This window comes from Eutrigla gurnardus (genome assembly GCF_963514095.1).
Source record: "Eutrigla gurnardus genome assembly, chromosome: 2".
NCBI lineage: Eukaryota > Metazoa > Chordata > Actinopteri > Perciformes > Triglidae > Eutrigla > Eutrigla gurnardus.
In genome coordinates, this window is record NC_139916.1 from 28,245,589 (window position 1) to 28,265,932 (window position 20,344).

At 38.9% G+C, this 20,344-nt stretch overlaps 1 protein-coding gene across 1 annotated transcript in view; it reads left to right on the forward strand.

Moving 5' to 3' along the window:
• ptprt (protein tyrosine phosphatase receptor type T) overlaps positions 1–20,344 on the forward strand; it is a gene marked incomplete at its 5' end in the record, with an annotated part of 328,852 nt that overhangs the window by 221,230 nt on the left and 87,278 nt on the right. Inside the window, 2 exons of the mRNA XM_084025273.1 lie at positions 8,815–8,950; positions 16,389–16,421. Of these exons, the coding sequence (XP_083881399.1) occupies positions 8,815–8,950; positions 16,389–16,421 (169 nt within the window). The remainder of the gene's footprint in view (positions 1–8,814; positions 8,951–16,388; positions 16,422–20,344) is intronic.

The following is a 20,344-nucleotide window of genomic DNA, read 5'->3' on the forward strand; positions in this document are numbered from 1 at the left end:
TAGAATAAAGAAGCCTCTTGGATGAGAGGAGAAACGTCTTTAAAAACCTAAAGCAAGTCCAGTTGCCTACGATGACTCTTTCAAAGATGACCATGCCCTGGATGATTGAGAACCATCATAGACATGTTTCGAAGTGGAGTCTGGATTGATGGGTGCTAGGCTATGCTAACATTGTTGCTGCTCCATCAACACTCCAAATAACGCCATCTAGACATAATTACGGCTGCGTCTTTGTTGTTTGGACCAACTGTCTCTGTTGCTGACAACAGGAATAAAGACATGCATTGTTCACCTGTGTATTGACTGGAACCTATTTTAGTTTGATGTTTTTCTAAGAAGAAACATTTCTGTGGATAGAATAATCTCGTACCAGTAAGCATGTATTGTATTACTTCCCAGTATATTTACGAGCTGAACCGTTAGATGGTTGTTCTTCTATTCCCTGCAGTGTTCCCCTGGTAGGACAGCCTATCATTGTGAAGGCCAAGTGCTTGTGAAGTCTGCCGTCTTCTGAGACAGTCAGAGCAGTTATTCCTCTCAGATCGATATGCCATGTCTTTCTCATGGGACGGATTTACAGCAAAAATAAGGGATTTAAGACCGTTAGCATTCAGGCCCACCTACTCCTTTCTCTATTAAGCTCTCCTACACCACATGTACATGTGAGCAAAACAACGTAGGTTGATAAACAGCTTGATGTGGATTTTTTTTTTTAAATGAGGATTTATACTTATGTTGTAAAAATACATTCCAGTTAGGAACACACAAAAAAACACATTCTCCTTCAATGTTTCAGGTTTGCCCTTATCTGGTTGCCCTTGACAACACTGACCATTCTAAGGTAGTAAGTGTCACCAAAGACCTTTTCATCTTGGGATGCAAAGAGAGTAATGATCTTAGGTAATTATGGAGAGTTTTTGATCACTGGAGAAAGAAAAAAAACAAGCAAGATATATTTCTGTGATCAAAACAGTTTTTGCTCAATGTGCTTTCAATAGAGAAGTAAATTTAATAGAAGTAGTTTATTCTTTAACATCCACATACTTGTACTCCACGTGGTGTGAAATATTATAGAAGCCATTCGGTAAGTTGATCTAGTTTAGATTGAGCATTACAATAAGAATACACATTGACATTAAAGTCTCAGTCGGCAAGTCCGGTGGATCGAGGGCACTCTGTCAGGTTTTGAATGTTTACAACTCTCACGCTCCTCCCCCACGACCACCGAGCTCCTTCCCCTCGACCTCGTGCCCTTTGAACTCCCTTAGATCACGCCACCTTTGAAACGCGGTCCGATGTTGACTCTGGTTTTATCACTTCTTCACAATCTTTCTTTTTTTCCTTCTTTTCCACCGGTGTTTTCTTTTCCTTGGTTGTTTTGGACCTCCTTGTTTCGTTTTTTAACGAGGAATTAGAAGCTTGTTGCTTCTTCCCTTCGCCTCCCCCCTGTGATAGTGGTACGACCCGAGGGGGGAGGGGCTCTGTGTGTGCACGAACACAGTCCTGCGTGCTGATTGGACAGGATGATCAGGGCTCTGTCGATCTTTGCAAAACAAACAACAGGCTCTACGTGCACGTAGAGGCGCGCTTTCTTTTCTAAAACCGGATGTTTTATGTTGTTCTATCGGAGCGTAGTGTCGGCTTCAGTGAATATGATCAAAAAATGTTGCCGACTGGGACTTTAACAGTACAAGACTCATATATGTGAATCTACTGTTTTGAAAGCATGACATTTTCAGCTTTCATAATTTGTAAACCAACCGATGTTGTCCAAATTTTGTCTTATTAAGGAATACTTTAACAATTGAAAATTTGTAAATACGAGCAACTTTGGTATCAACGGAAAGCCGAAATCCCGAGCAGTAATGAATGCACCTCAGATCAACACACAGAAGTCACGGAAAGAGGAAACGATCACATTCAAACTTGATTTTGCAGTCAGACTGAAATAAATTCCTAGTCTTGTCAAAGTATTTAATCACAGACTATTTTGTTTTGGACCAGAATGGAGAACTTAAGTTACATGTTTTCCCATACATGTCTGCAGAAGTATAATCCACCAGAAAGCTACACAGTGCAGGTGGGATAGGAGCTAGGTGCTGTTCTTGTTGGTACAAGTGTACTACTATTGTAACCCACTGAGCCGGAGGCGTGTAACAATACCTGTTGGTATTCACCATTTATCTGCATGTATACCATGGAGCTCTTCAGTCATATGAATAGTGATTGTTATTTGAAACATGACTTTTTGGAAACAATTTGTGTTTTGAAGGAAACAGTCATCACGTACACAGTATAACATGGCCATTTTATTTTCATAAATGTATTTTCTTCAAATGTGTAGTTACAGTTAAAAGTCACAGATTCAGAGAAGGCATTGAGTTGTATCATTGTCTATGGGATCTTGATTTTAATGGTGATATTGCCCCAGGAAATTTGATTTTATAATAGGCAAAGATAAAAAATGAAATGTTTTCCTACATTGCTTGTCCATTTTCACTTGAATGGTAATTAAGTTTAGTTTACTTATAATGGATGTATATTCCTTAGCTTCTTAATGTTCAAGTGAGACCAGATTTATGCATATAAGCATTGTGTTTTAAGGAGGTTGTCCTGTTTCATGTTGGGTATTTAAAATGTTTTTACTGAGGGATGGGCTAGAGAGACACTCACCTGGCCAGGCATAATGTTAAGGTATGTTTCGTGCCAAGAAAATAATACCCCCACCAGCTGCCAGAACCAGTGGACGACTGCTAGATGGATCCATGAATTGTATAAGCCACCTGTTGTCTGACAGTGAAAATACAAGAATAAATGAGGCCACCGCGTCCTCCATATTGTGTTTGCACTATGTCAATCAATCCTGTTTTGCTTCGTCACGACTTTTACCCTCTTGTAACGGACGCAGTCACATTAGATCACTCCTCCTCTGTGCCGGTTAGAACCCTGTCACAGTTCGCCTGATTGGCTGAGCAGCTCCTGAGCTGGCCAATCACAATGTTAAATGGAGCTGAACCCGTCGCCAGATGGGTCTTCCACTGTAACATCATGAAGCCAATCGCCACGTGGGCTGGTGAAGTGTGAACAAATGGGGTCATGCTGTAATGTGTCAGGTGACACATATTGTGGATCACTCAGGGGAGAAATTGAGGTTTAATACACCTGTGGGGTGATTATCAGGGCAGAGACTGCAGAGAAATGTGTGATCTGGTCTCCTGCATGATCGCCTGAGACTTTCATGTTACTCTAATGGCAAGCTGCGATTCACTCTCATATACACCTCTGCTGATTACAAGGCCACAGGCTGCCAGTAACCTTCACAGGTTATATTGGATAAAAAACAGCAGGAAGCACAATCATCTATAGCATAGACAGATGAGTTGGCTAGATATAAAGACTAAAAACAAAATTAAGAAAAATATATTTCAAAAGTAGCTTGGGGTATAATATACACCTTTAGATGTATCTACTCTGATGATAAAATACTTTACAGCTAAAATATAAGTACAGGATTATTGCATAAGTAGCATTTTCAGTGTGTTATGTTTGCTTAGTCTCTTAAAAATTAAATTAGCATGTTTACCTTTTGTGGGACATTTTTTGGTGGTGGATTACATTTGCTCTTGATATATCACAAATTTGTTTCACTGGAGTCCATGGAAGTCCAGGTAGGGAGGAGGTATGGGTGGTGGACGGGTCAAAAACAGGACGTTCACCAGGAGACTGATGTTAGTGTCCCGTTAGCACCAAGTAGTTTTGTTGTGTTTTTGTTACCCAGTCAATTTAATCCAAACCATGATGTTCTTTTAGCCTAACCAAGTCGTTATATTGTCTAAACATAATTCAGGTTTTTGTTTAGTTGTATAGCAATATCATTTTATGTGAAGCATTCATTTTCAGTTATTCATTTTCACCAAGATCCCAAAGGTAATGATGCAACATTGTGTCTTCTACTTGAAACACTATTTATTTCAACCCACTTCATTACAAAATGTACAAAATCATTGCAGTTGAAAACAGGCAATCTGGCCCAAAAGATACTTCCAATTGAAATGCATTAGTTTGAAAGTAAGAAACCCCAATAAACGGGCCTTTTAAGCAAAAGATTACAATTCCTTGAATATTTCAAAAAAGGCCATGAGGATATGTTGTGTCTTTACTAATAGTTATGTTACAAATAACATACTGTGAATCTCCCAAAACCATTGAAAGTTTTATAAACCCAATGAATATTAATCAATATTCAGATATGAGTGAAGAGCTCCATGCTAAAAGATGAATGAGAATGTAACAGCCCACAGTGCTGAATCGGGTATCACTTGATTCATCGGAATCACTGAAATAGAGCGCTATCAGGTTCGTAGCTTTGAAGTAAAAAGTGCAAGAAACTCATTCCAACCTGGAAGTGAAGTTTGAGCCAACTGGGCAACTTGTCTTCTGGCAGCCAAAGTTAGTGAAGAATCCTGGGAATTGGCCTTGAGCTATGGGCCATGATACATGAGCAGTAGAACCAGAGCTGAATATTTGAGGCTGCTGTCACTCCGCTGCTCTTTTGGTGCCCTCAGCCTGACAGAACTTTTAGTGTTCGCTTGAATAGATGGCAGCTGAAAAGCAATTTCACTTTTCAAATAGAAAGCATTCATTTATGGTTCTTTAGTAAAGATCTTTTCAGTAATTGCACAATTGTATTCCTACCCTAACACCTTCCCTGCAGACACCTCAGTGAAACCAATTCTGTCACCCTCGTCTGCTATGATCATGTGCCGGCTAGTGAGCCTTTCAGCAAGTAGAACAGATTCTACTGCACATGTGATGTACCTTGATGACGTGACATGTGACATCTCCTTTTTCATGGCTCGCAGCCTCTCTGTTGCTCTCTGGTGTCGGGGTTGACTGACTAATTGGTACTCCGTGTGCTCCAGTCATAAATGCATGACAGACTTTCAATCTTTTTTTTTCAACATAGACTTAAATGTGTACCACTTTATTGTTAAAATACTTAATCCGAAGAGTTTGGATGACATACAGGCGATTTACTGATTCTGAAAGCTGAAGATGCCGTGTTTTCAAAAGAGTGACTTGTATATCTTCTATAAATCATTCGCCAGGATTTTTTGTAACTACGAGATAGGGTCAACCCGGTCAATCGTGCCTCTTCTAAAGTAGACATAAAACATTCAGGATCAAATAAATAACACGCACTATGAGTACAGCACTGAATATTTTACTCCACCATTAAAATGTCTATTTAATGTCCCATTCCCATTGAAAACGGGGAACAAAAGCTGTTTTCTACCGCGTTAAACCGTAGGATGGAGAGTGACACATGTATTTTCTCCAATATATTTTTACAAAGATGATACGGCTTCAAGATGGGGACGCTGTCCGTGATCGGGCTACAAAGACTGTGAATGTGTTGTCATTAAAGGCATTCAGGGTTTTTAAAGGAACACCTCGTCACCACAGCCATTGAGGACTGCGGCAGCTATTACTGAGCGTGCCAAGGTTAGAAGCTTAAGCCGTTAGCTCAGTGGATTCCACTGCCAACCTCGTGTTGTTATTGCAGAGGGGGCGAAGATGAGAGAGCCAGGGGATTAAACCGAACTCCCACGCATCAGTATTACTCTATTAATCGGCTGTCTTTGTCTGTCAAGGTTAGAACAAGAGGCTGTTAAGTGCATGTCGAAGAGAGAACCGGTGCATCCCAGGGTTCCTCGTCTTTCTCCTCCCGACGTTTTCATGCCAGGCTTTTTAAAAAATTCTCCTTCTGCTTCGACCTCCTTTTTCAGTCAGTCGTTCTTCCTTTCATCTCTTTCGTCCCTTCCAAACATTTTTAATTTTCTCTTTGTTTTCCTGTCCTCATTCTCAACTCAACTCAACTCAACACAACTTTATTTATATAGCACTTTAAAACAACCGTAGTTGAAAACAAAGTGCTGTACAGAGACATAAAACAATTAAAATAAATAAAACAGACAGTAAAACAGGTGTTTCATTGTTTTTAAAAGCAATTAGAAACAATAAAACAATAAATCAAAGCAGGGCCATAAAAACACTAAAACAAGAGTAAAGTCTCATATGGAGTTGAAAGCCAGGGAGTAAAAATGGGTTTTAAGACTGGTTTTAAAAACTGACAGTGAGGAGGCTGGCCTAATGTGCAATGGTAGCTCGTTCCAGAGTTTTGGAGCAGCAGTGGATTCTCAATTATTCCTAATTTTATTTATCAATTTCTTTCTGTTTGTATCTCTGGCTTATGTGACCTTGCTTTCATTCATCTTCCCACAGAGGGCACCAGCTTTTTTCTTAGTCTGCTATTTTTGTTTCTGTCCAGTTGAAAGCATAACTCGGATGAGAGCTGATGTTTGTGGAACTCTTTACACTCTTTTGACCACAAAATGCCATCTGATAATAAAAGAAATGAAAGAATGTGTCTGCCGGCAGGTATTCCGTGGAGATCCAGTTTTATGACAACTGTTGCTTACAGGTTTCTGTTTGCATCTGTTTTCATGTAGTGTATAACTTTAAATAAATAACTGTCTGCAGTAGCAGATGTAGTGTTTCAGCACCGGATCCCTTTAGTGTTAATGATTGCCTGTAGGGCAGGTTAGCATCTCTTTTCTTACAACATTTCAGTAAAACTTTTAGGAAAATAAAGGAAAAAAATACAGACAGCTGAACAAACTCTTCCACAGGTGCTATGAATCAGTGTTTTCTGCTTTTTAAATCCAAACTAGAAATGATCCCTTCAACTCTCTTTATAAATCAGAATAGTTTGGAATAAAGTTTACTTGGTCACCTTGTACTGTCGTAATATAATTGATATTTTTGCCAAAATTTGCTTTTCTCGATGAGCCTCCCAACTTGCCAAATACCAACACTTGTTCAGTGCCCTCTGAGTCTGCTTCACTCAGGAGACCACTGTTCATGTCCTGTATGAAACTAAAATACTATGTTAATGTGTTTTGTCATGTCATCTGAGTTATTCATGGTAGTCTTAAAGCACTTTGAATGACAACAGTGTATGATATTGTGCTATATAAATAAATTTGACTTTGGCTTTAGTCGTTAGTGACATTACATCACATGACTCATTAGTCAGTCAAGTTCACGTCAACCATGATCTATGACTATGTGGAACTAACTTCCTCCGTCCCCACCCAGAACTCCTCCCTCCCTACCTGGACTTCTACAGAATCCTTTGAAACTCATTTGTGATACGTCAAGAGCAAACCTAATCCACCGCAAAATACATTTCCCTTGCAACATAACAGAAAATGTAGTTTAGTTATGTGGGAACATATTGGACCAAACTGGTCAAACACAGACTGTTACTGTTATTTTGCATCATACGAAAACATTTACAAAGATAGCAGCTTTTATCCCTTCATGATGAAATCAATTCAGGAAGCAGAGTTCATCCCCTCTCTGCATTCACAGGTGTCTCTCTCTCCATCTCTACCCAGCATTGCTTCTCTCTTTCAGTTTATTGATAGTCACCTCGTCCTTCTGCATCAACCCATTCAGTGATAGCAGATCTCTTACCTGTGTCAATATGTATTGTCCTTCTGTAAAAGCCACAATGCTCACCAACCTTGCACTCACTTTGACGAGATGTTTCCTATCTGCTTTGTTTGCCACTTCATTTCATGTGCATGTGTGGAGTTTGATGTCTTTGTGTAACTTCAACATGTGTGCGTTGTTTGTCCTTAGGTTGTTTTCAGTGTGTTTTCATTTCACCTGCAATGATTTATGGAATCCATAAAAAAGCAAATCTTGTAGTTTTGAAATTGTTGGCAGTCTTCTCTTTCTTTTTTCCTCTTCTGCTATGTTTGTCTCAATGTTTTAATCCCGAGGACAGATTGTTTAAACCAATGGACTTGATTATTTGTAAATTTACAGAGTGCAACAAATAGATTCTCAGGAATTCACAAAGTGCCACCATTTTCCGAGCTGCAAGATTTTATTTATATATATTTTTTGTTTGCATGTTGATTTACTGTATGTCACTGTAAATTATTAATACATGTTTCAGGATGGGGCTTTTACACGGGCGTATTAGGGCCAAACATGTTTTTAAATCAATTAGGAGAGCCTTGGTTTTCAAGATTAAAGTCATAAATGTATCAGTAATTTCAGTGTAATATATATGAGAAAATGGTAAATAATGTTCGAGATTATAACATAATGAATTTACACTATTTCCATATAGAAATGTATAGAAATAACGTGAAACTCCCAAAGATAAATGAATGTATTTATTTATGAATTTACTCTAAATATTTCCTCCTTTTTCGTGGTCTTGATATGCCGTCATACATGTTACATGATGTATAAAGATGTACAGATTATACACACACACACAGTCTGTGGTTTTCAAAAGGCCCCCCCTTTGTTCACCATGTTCTTCATGCTGCATGTTGCTGATGTTTTCATCTCCTGCATGTTTATGTGTTTGAATCTTTGTATATGGTGGAATAGAGTATCTTCACCTTGGGATCATCTTTGTTGGTGGCAAACAATTGTGTGTTTATTTATGTTGTATATGTGTGTTGATGCCTGACTGTGATCATGTGTTTGTCAATGAGTGTATTCACTTGTGTGGTCCTTTCTATGAGAATGTATGTGCTGGTTATTTGCATATATGTTGACCCACCGATGTGACTATGTACATACCTGTGTGTGTGTGTGTGTGTGTGTGTGTGTGTGTGTGTGTGTGTGTGTGTGTGTGTGTGTGTGTGTGTTGTGTGTGTGTGTGTGTTTGTGTGTGTGTGTGTGTGTGTGTGTGTGTGTGTGTGTGTGTGTGTGTGTGTACAGGCGCTTCCACCCAGGACTCTGATGCCATGGAGCCAGAGAAGCAGGTGGACAGCACAGTTAAAATGGCCGGAGTGATTGCAGGGATCCTCATGTTCATCATCATCCTCCTCGGCGTCATCCTCACCTTCAAACGCAGGTAAGCAAAAAACACAACACAAGGACACTAGGTGTAGCATTTTAATAATAATTAAAATAAACCATCAACACATCCATTTTGTAACTTCACTGTGAGTCTCTTAACAATAAAGTTATTGGCAAATCAGTTAAAAAATGGTCACAATAACGTAAGATAGAGGCTACCAATAATATTTTGCAACAGTAAACAGTTAGACAACTGCATGTGTTGATGAGTAAAATACTATATTTAACATTGTTTAACCATGTGACTGAATAGATTGACAGATCTCATATTGTACATTTAAAGTGTCCTCATAGTTGATATACAGGTAGACATTATTAAGTAGGGGCTGATGTTCATTTTTGTATGTATGGACAAAAAAGACAGACAATGTCGCAAGGTTAAATCAGTTTAATAAGTATGATTGAATCAGAAGGGGGAAGCTTTCTTCTCTGTGGTTTCAGTGACAATTCTCTGAGATTAGCATGTATCAGACTTTTATGATCGTGAAGACCAGAAACTTGAATTTTGTATTTCTTAAGCCGATATAAAAGGTCAGAATTACATTAAATTCGGAGGTATACTTAATCCTTTTTAAACCTTGAAGGCAAAAAAATAAATAAGTATGATAGAGGTGCCCAGAGTTTAGATATCAAAAACCCAGAAGTGTATGACTTTTTCTCATACTGTGTTTGTTAACATGCACACCGGCTGCCACCATCACCCGCCTTCCTCTACTCATTTTCTCATCTCTAATTCTCTATATTACTGCATACATCCTCCCATCCCTCTCTGCTCTACTCACCCAATGCTTACATCTTGTGGTTTGTCATCTTTATTATTGTGTCAGTTCTTCACACTCAAAATGGCGAGAAACTTTGCTGAATATTAATATTTAAAGTAGTGTGACTAATGCAAATGGGAAATCAACAACAATATAATACATGCAAATACATTCCAAAACCCACATCGGTGCAGTTGTTGTGATGTTGGTAAATGAAGCATACAGTATTCAGTACAAGACTAAGACTAGCCACAGGGTAGAGCAAGATCGGTTCGCCATAGGCATTAAAATACAAACACTTTTTATAAGCAAATATCAGAATAAACAGTGTTGACTGCAAACAGCTGAGGGACTAAACCCACATTGATGGCGGTGTCTGTAAATTTCCAAAGGAATGATACTGACTTGTTAATTGATCATTTGTTTAAAACAAATTTAATGAGTGAAATGATGTGTCTCATGTTTCAAAAGTGTTCGTCACAGTTGAATAAGGTCATTTTTGTAATTGAGGTTCAACACAGTTGTGAAACAGTGACAAAATGCAATCTATTGGTTTTCCTGCTGAGTGACATTTTTTTTTCATGTCGCTGACAACTTCTTTTTCTGTCAGTCAGGATGACATTAAGCTATGAAACCAACATTATGTTTAGACAACAAAACCAACGTTAGGTTTAGACAACAAAACCAATGTTAGGTTTAGGCAACAAAACCAACGTTAGGTTTAGAAAACAAGACCAATGTTAGGTTTAGAAAACAAAACCAATGTTAGGTTTAGACAACAAAACCAACGTTAGGTTTAGAAAACAAAACCAATGTTAGGTTTAGACAACAAAACCAACATTAGGTTTAGACAACAAAACCAACGTTAGGTTTAGACAACAAAACCAATGTTAGGTTTAGACAACAAAACCAACGTTAGGTTTAGACAACAAAACCAACGTTAGGTTTAGACAACAAAACCATCGTTAGGTTTAGACAACAAAACCAACGTTAGGTTTAGACAACAAAACCAACGTTAGGTTTAGACAACAAAACCAACATTAGGTTTAGACAACAAAACCAACGTTAGGTTTAGACAACAAAACCAACGTTAGGTTTAGACAACAAAACCAACGTTAGGTTTAGACAACAAAACCAACGTTAGGTTTAGACAACAAAACCATCGTTAGGTTTAGACAACAAAACCAACTTTAGGTTTAGACAACAAAACCAACGTTAGGTTTAGACAACAAAACCAGCGTTAGGTTTAGACAACAAAACCAACAAACAATAGGTTTATGCAACCGGGTCTCAAATTATTTTTAAACTGTCATTAGACAGTGTTATTATGTGCAACTATATTACCTCATAAACACAAGCACACATCTATACATAAATACACTCCATACACACACAAAGGCAAATGTGAAACACAGTATAAGCTGTGTGATGTGTTGACAGTCACAACTAACTGTATGTGTGTGTTTTGTTGTGATGCCAGTATTGATTGGTTGTAGACAACAAAACCAACATTAGGTTTAGACAACAAAACCAACATTAAGTTTAGACAACAAAACCAACATTAGGTTTAGACAACAAAACCAACATTAAGTTTAGACAACAAAACCAATGTTAGGTTTAGAAAACAAAACCAACGTTAGGTTTAGACAACAAAACCAACGTTGACACAACAAAACCTAGAAGTTCAGACAATACTTCGTGGTTGGGCTTAAAATAACTACATTCAAAACCAAAACGCCACTTCATAGGAACACATACACACACACACACACACACACACACACACACACTATAAGTAGTCTTCCTCAATATTTAATACTACGGCACTAGTTCTGGACATTCCATAGTGACATGGATGTGTTTATTCATGTACCCACCATGAAAAATCATCCTGATTAACTTTACATTGATATTGTTTCAGTGCTGACAGACACGAGAAAAAAAAGGGCAATTCATGTCCCTGAACATGACACCAAGAGATTGCATTTAGTGACTATTTCACTGAGGCCAGGTTGGCAGGCATAGGCATTGGCAGCTTCAGCTCCACACTTTGCCACCAATTAGCAGAAAGCTTGGGCAGTTTTAATATACACCAAGAGTCAGAAATAAAAGGTTTATCGTAATACTGCAACCATCGGTTCGATCAGAACAGCTGTCGCTTGTCTGTCAAGCTGTACGTTTCTCCTAGGACACCTTTTGATTTGCTCCACTTTGGCAACGTTGAGAATCTTGGCATTCCTTAAATATTTGATGTAAAAACAAACACTTCTTATGAGGAGGATCTGTCAGAAAACGTTCTTGAGCAACCTGAATGGTTGAAAGAAAAGCTAAATAGCTGAGACAGATTTTGAAAACGGTCCAGTTTAATTCCTGGGAGACCATTTTCCACCTTTAAAAATTGCATTTATTTCTCGTAACGGGACACTGGATGGAAGTCGCCATGGTCAGCAGCACATAGTACACCTTGAATGGCAGCAAGGTGATTTATTAGTTATTGTATAGTTTATAGGTACTGCTAACCAGATTATTTTGCTGGAAGCCCAAGGAGAAATCTTCAGTTAACAGATATAGAATTTATTCATGTCACAAGTAAAGTGCGGCTGCGCTGGGCTCGGAATGAAAGAGCTGTCGCACGAGCTCAGTCAGAGCGAGCATGATTTCCGGGTGCTGGTTACATTTTCTTCTTGGGCTGGGACTGCACCGTACAGAGTTCGGACTTTTACGCAACCGACTCTCACTGGTCAGTTATCTCTGATGTAAACAAGCCAACCACTGTTCAGGTGAACTTACAGAAATGTAATACAAAACATGTATGGGTGTTGTCCTTGAGGCGTGTATCGATTGTAGCAAACCTAACTGACAGATTAAAGAGGACCTTGTAGGTTCATTGGGTTTCTGCTTATCAAGTTAAAATTCACACTGTTCTAATTAAATGAAAACAACCTGTAAGTTATGAGTTCAGTGAAAAAGTATAAATCTAAAGTGATCAAAGTAAGATCCAGAAGAGTAAATTCTAACAGTACCATACAAATATACTGTAATGGGGAAAATAAAACCAAGAATAAAAAGAGAGTATATACTTCAGAAGAATGTGCTAAAGCATAAAGTAGAGGGGAGGGAAGGGAAGGCAACATGAACAGATTAAGGTTTGAAAATATGAAAAAGACAGCATTGGTTAACCTGAGGGTCAAATGGATATGCTAATCACATGCTAACCAGGCTATCAGGGAGTAATATACATAAAAAGGCCAATTAGAGGGCAAACACTACCACAGTGGGTGGAGGAGGAAGAGGACAGAGAACAACGATGCTGAGGAAAGAAACCGTAGAGATGCTGCTCAGATGATGAACTCCAACTGACCCATCAGAAGGGGTTAAAGGTCATAACCAGGTCACATGGAGTTATGGTGCACATGGGAAAGTATGACAGACAACACGGAAGCAAAGCCAAGCAGCAATGGAGATCATCATTAGTTGTGTCCCAAGTCAGCGTCCATCCTTCGGAGGCTTCATCTGAAGACAGAATGCGTCTCAGTGGCTGAGACAAGGCTGTCCCATCTCAAAGACTCCTTCCACCGAAGCCCAGAAACACTCCTTTTTTTCCTGATTCAGAGGATCCAATGATAAATCCTTCATGGTCCAACTTATCCCAAGAGTCATTGCACACCAATGACAATTAGATATTATTAACAGGAAATCCTCTGTAGACCAGACCGTCTCATTTCTGAGACCGCTTGTTTCGGCCTTCACAGTCTTGAAATATGGACGCTGAAACGGTACACGACTAAAGTCACGAAATGCAATCTATTGGTTTCATGTATAGGGACGTTGATTTAGTAGCGTAATGTCCTGATTGAAAGGCAAAAAGTGGTAAAGGCACAAAGGAGACTTCCAATTGAAGTCATGTAAAAAAAAGAATTCATGTCCATGTACACGACTGTGAGACCATGATGGAGGAAGATAGAGACAATCTCAAAATGAAGGGAGACTTTTAGATAAAGGAAAGAAACATCCCTGTAAAGAAATATAAATAGAAAAACAAGGAATACTAGGAGACAAAAATAGAGAACACTCACTTGCAGACGTATAATTTCGGACAGGGGAGGTTCACCGTATCATAGAGGTCATTTATATTTAATTCCACACACTTGAGCCAGTCGCCTGGGTCGCAGGAAAAGTGTTTTCTAAATTGAAAGTCTTTTAAATTCCTTTCAGAGCCCATAAATGATTCAGTGACAAAACTTTATCAGGAAGTGAGCAAGCACAACTGTCCAATTAATGTTTTAGGAGGCTGTTACATTTGTTTCAAATAGACTTTGTTTTGTGAGAAAAGCGGGGGGCTGTTACTAATAATGTCATGTAGAAGTGAACACCGCTGGACATGGCTGAAGTCTTAATGGGGGTTTGATGTTTGGACAGCCAGGTGGCCCTGAGGGCTCTGACAGCACAAGCCGCAAGATAGGCTTTTCATTAAATGCTTAAAAGGAGGATGGATGAATAATTAATGTTCCCAAAGCTCCTTAAACACTGTTATGGCAGAGCAGCAGACCTCCACTAAGTCACTGAGAAAAGGTGACACCTCTGGAACTACAATTTGATGGAAAATCATGTTATTTAAACTGTTTTCACCTTTATTTCCTCTTGTCATTTGTGGTTTCATTTTAAATGAAGCTTTCATATCCAGGTCAAATGGGACTTGTCTGTGATGGGCAGACTTGGTCCAATAGCTTCAATAAATTAAATGAGAATCAAAGAATGAGAAAATGTCGGCAAATAAGCAAATGGACAAGAATATCGATGTATGAGGCTCTACTGCGGCTAACATTCAAATCAGCCTGAAACACAAAAATGTAAACTATTGGTTTGGTGCTGAGGGAAGCAAACCTTCCATTATTTGCATGTCGCTGACACAACTTATTTTTCTGTCAGTCAGGATGACATTAAACTATGAAAGTGACATTATGTTTAGGCAACAAAACCAACATTAGGTTTAGACAACAAAACTAATGTTAGGTTTAGACAACAAAACCAGCGTTAGGTTTAGACAACAAAACCAACGTTAGGTTTAGACAACAAAACCAGCATTAGGTTTAGACAACAAAACTAATGTTAGGTTTAGACAACAAAACCAACGTTAGGTTTAGACAACAAAACCAACATTAGGTTTAGACAACAAAACCAGCATTAGGTTTAGACAACAAAACTAATGTTAGGTTTAGACAACAAAACCAGCGTTAGGTTTAGACAACAAAACTAATGTTAGGTTTAGACAACAAAACCAGCGTTAGGTTTAGACAACAAAACCAGCATTAGGTTTAGACAACAAAACTAATGTTAGGTTTAGATAACAAAACCAGCGTTAGGTTTAGACAACAAAACCAGCGTTAGGTTTAGACAACAAAACCAACAAACAATAGGTTTATGCAACCGGGTCTCAAATTATTTTTAAACTGTCATTAGACAGTGTTATTATGTGCAACTATATTACCTCATAAACACAAGCACACATCTATACATAAATACACTCCATACACACACAAAGGCAAATGTGAAACACAGTATAAGCTGTGTGATGTGTTGACAGTCACAACTAACTGTATGTGTGTGTTTTGTTGTGATGCCAGTATTGATTGGTTGTGGAGCCATGGTTTGTTCCAGAGAGCGGCAGAACTCCATATACACAGAGCCAAACATTTCTCTTTTTGTGTAAATGATTGTTGGTGGCTGGAACGTGAATGACTGAGTGTGTTGTCAAGGAGAAACTGAACAGTTTGTCACTCTACACGATCCGGTTATTCTAGAGAAAATAATGTCTAAGTGGGTCCATTTTCACAGCTCAACACATTTTCACTGGAAGTAAAAATGCTTTCACTTAGTGCTTCAATTGTATCATATCAAGTAGCTTCTTTTTTAGTTATACATTTAACAGAACCATAGTTTTGTAGGAGTGTTCCCTGCCAAATCATTCAGTTGGTTCAACTGATTTCTGCATTCTGCTTGATTCATCCTCGCTCACCGATCACTCTCGTCTTCTGCTGGTCTTAAACATCCCAGTTACATCTGATATCTGCTTAACCATAAACATCCTGTCACTTTTCCCACTTAATCTTCAATTAAACCTTACTCAAGTTAATACGTTATTGTTCTGAAAGAAGAATGAAAATCTGCCCAATAATTGCTCAGTCATAAGTCTCCAACTGAATCAGCAGACACCTGAATGTGTATTTTTGCTCAAAAGAAAACAATTAAAAAGTGTATCTATTTCTGAAGTACAACACACTGAGGTGGTTTAGTCCAGACAGAGTCTTCTTCCGGACCCGCATGGGGCCGGTCCAATCCTGAACACAAACGAATCACATTCAATCTGTTTCCTCCTGTGGCCGATCACAGCTTTTTGTTCTCCAGGCGTTCCAACACGTCGATGTACTGTGTGCAACAGTGAATAACGTTCATATTCAATATGAATAATGGTGGTTCAACAATCAGACAGCCATGAAAATACTATCAGGATGTTTTTAAAGAACAGGGTTGCAGCCTTTCAGTTACCTGGAAAACAACTTCATAGATGAGTCCGGTTTCTCCTCGCAGCCTCTCATGCCCTTTAATGTCTCTTTCTATCTTCCTGTTTCCTGTCTGTGGCTCCGCCCCTTCCTGTCCCGTCCCTGCCTATAGAGAGATTCACACATGGAGAACTCTGAGCGTGGGGTATCGTATATTTACTTCTAGACATCAACACATCCACTCGTCACTCTCATCTTGCCTCCTCAGCTCTATTACTGATGCATCTAATTGACTGATGCTGTGTTCAGAACAAAGACCAACCAAATGTCCACCTGCTGCGACTGCACATTCAGTCAATTCAAAGACGCAAATATAATCTAAATATAATTTGTGCAGGGCAGCGCCAATGACGCAAATGTGAAATGTGCGGTGTTTGCATATTTGCATATGAGGCTATCAGGCTAAATCATCCTGTCCTCACTGAATCAGAAATGGAGACAAAGAATTTCAGTCTGTGGTCCCCCAGAGGTCTACAATAGTAGCTCACATTAGACCGGAGACCAGACCAGACTATGTGGAGAAACCAGAGACTGTCTGTGGTCCCCCAGAGGTCTAGATAGTAACTCACATTAGTCCAGAGACCAGACCAGACTAAGTTGAGAAACCAGAGACTGTCTGTGGTCCAAACAACAAGGTCTCTGCTGTATTTATGTCTAGATGACCTTATTTGGAGTGTTGATGGAGCAGCTACAATGTTAGCATAGGCTAGCACCCATCAACCAGACTCCATTCAGAAAACAAGCATTTTAAAACTTGTTAGCTTGTTGTCTTGCAGACAGACCTAACAAAGCATGACTTCAGACTTTTTACTGATCACCATCATTATGGAGTTATTTCAGTATATTATCTGTTTATTGATATTCAGTCACAGCTAAATAGTTTATTTTATGTTTATCCAGATGTGGTAAACCAGCAGATGTGTGGTAGATAATAGTTATTTCAGTCATGATGGATGAAACCTTGTTGGTGTTTACATGGAGTTAAGCCCCGCCTCCTCTGGTGCATCTAGTGATGCCAATGAACACAAATGACGTCACAGTGAAACTAGTACAGTAAGGCAAGGCAGATATTGGCTTACTGTGTGAACACAGCTTTAGGTTACACCTGGAAAATGGATGTCCTTTATCTAGTGTCCTGTTTATCCCCTAGAGAAATATTTGAATAGCTACAACATAGAAGAAGATTAATTATTGGACATGTGCAATTTGGTCGATTATCAAATGCAATTTTTAGGATCCCTAAGAAAATGTTTTTTTTTTCACTGTTGTCCTACTTTCCACTTTCAAGAAGTACAAATGTGTCTCAACAGATATCTACGTTTGGTAAATATTATATTATATCTAAAATGTTATCCTGGGACTACACACATCCTGTCTTACCTTTTAAAATGATGGTGCACTTACACATGATAATTGCTGTGGTTACAATGCTGTCCTATTGGGATGTACACATCCTATTTCTTTTAGAGTGTGAAACCTGAAACACCTAATATTTGAATCCCCATGGCACACATGTCACATCCTCCAGTGGGGAGTTGATGTGACTCCTGCTGTGTCGCTAAGTGGTTCAAATGTAATGTTTGAGAATCTAACGCAAGCAGTTATAAAAGTCCTCATTTATGCATCATTACCCTTTCTTTGATCTCTTTGATGGCTGAGGAGTCACTTCAGGGAATAAGTGGAGTCATATTTGAGCAACGTATTCAGGTGTAGATGGGGTTCTGTGCTGTTTAAACTCTGAGACAAGTTAACTAATATATCAACATATCCTGGTTTTACTTCATCATTTATTCCACATCATCCCTGTGTCGTTAGTGATTTACTGATTATTTTTTTGTGCAAAAAACAGATACCATTGCATCAACACTGACCTCTCGTTGATTCTGTGTGGTGAGACACGTTAGGGTTGTCTGTCCGATGCATCTCTCTCACTTGCCTTTGATGCATTTTCAGTATACATGTTAAAATGGAAAGACCGAACATCAGACAGAGACGGAAAGATAACAGCAGGTTTCTATAATTGATTCCATCTCACCATGAAGTAAACAATCACACAGGTATTTTCAGATTCAAGACTCGAGTGAAATAATTAGTGTGACATTGTAGGTCACAAATTGCTTTTGGCTTCAACAAATAGAAGAGAGGAGGGAGATTAAGATGCTGATATAATATCTCAGCCAATGAAATGTGACGCTTCATACAGTCCAATCTGTGGTGTCACGGCAGTTAACTCTCATCTCTAATAAAACACCAGCCTGCCTTTAAGGCTGCATACATCCTGACATACATTGGTTAGTCAATGACACGATATAGCTGTACTTAATATAATTAGATCAATAAGTGATTATTTCTTAAATATGTGTATTAACCAGAGATTGATGGAGAAGTGGTTTGATGTGAATATCTGACAGGAAGTTGAAGGTGATATTCTGGTCATATGAATTACCTTATAAGCAGGCTGTCCACAAACCAATGGGTGACATCAAAATTACTGTGTACTCTTGTAAACAATCAATGCTTACAAGCTTAAATGTTTAAAACATTTAATAAGGCAGAAATATATTTCCAACACCCCAAATGAATTCAAGTTGAAATGAAATAATAGTCAGTAGGTCATTAATTTGACATTTAACCAGTGTTGGGTTTTTCTTAATTGGGGTTCATTCCCAAAAGTAATTTTCTTTGAGTAAAGTTTAATGTTGATGGTCTAAAATGTCTCTTTCACCTCAACTAATGAGGTTCTGATTTCTGGAGCCTGCGGCTCCAAACCTTCAACTTCTTCATATTCTAGGCAGCATGACTAACACTGGTTCCATAATAATCCCATTGCAAAATAAAGTTGATGAGATGTGAACACAAAATCCAGTGGAGTGGATTTTGGTTGTTGTCCTGAAGAGGAAGTTGTTTGAAAACCCTCAGGTATGACGTTGGTTTCATGAAACATTATGTGAAGAAACTTGACCCATCCAAGCACAGGTAATTCACCAAGATACTGATGTTACTATGTTAGTGTCCCGTTGGAACCAAGTAGTTTTGATGTGTTGAGTCCATTTGCTCCAGAAAAAAAAAGAATGTCCCTGGAAACCTCAGTGAGTGTAGTTTAGTTGTGTGGGAACGTAATTTAGTAGGAGACAGCGTTGACTATAATGCACACACACACACACACACACACACACACACACACACACACACACACGCAGAGCTGGACTTGACCTCCATTCTACAGATGTGACACATGGTTGAATAATGGACTCTGCTGCCTGCTGAAATAAATGCTTGATGGTCCACTTACAGCGCTGTTAAAATGGGTGATGGCTGGCCGTTTACACAGACACACACACACACGCACACACGCACACACACACATCTCATATTGCATGAGCACACATGTAATCCAGTAGAGGACACAAATCAGTTATTAAGACCATGGTTCCCTTTAATTCCGGTTGGTTGTGATGACAGTTTAGTTGCAGAGAAACAGAGATTCACACACAGCTTTTCTGTGAACTAAGTTTAGTTAGAAGAAGAGAAGCGGGGGCAGTGCACACTATTAGGAGAAACTGAATCCAGCTGTTAAACTGTCAGACAGGTCGGGAACAACTCCAGCGTTCGGAGGTAAAAGGGAAAACACATTTATCATGTTACTGCTTTGTGAAACTGCGTGTGATAATAATGTGGGAGTAGCTCTCCGCAACCGGTGGTAATAACTTTAACACTGACCTGTCACAATAAATCAGGAGCTACTGAGACTGTGGACGCGTTTCCAGCCTGTCGGTGACGTTGGCGTGTTAAAGGTGTCGCCTCGCCATCTTTTTAGGAAATGCAGCAAACTCTAATCTGAACACATCAAAAAATAAGATGTAAAAGATGAACATTATTGTCTGTGCCAATGTTAATTACTTGTTAAACATCGTGTTGTTCTTTAAAGTTTATGGTCTCAGTCTCTAGTGTCAAGTCTTCTTCAATACAGCATGATTAAGGAACATAAGGTTACTGCTTGGGGCCAAAATGCCGAACTCAAACCAATGGTTGACGTCACCATGGCAACAAAACCACTTAGTTAATTTG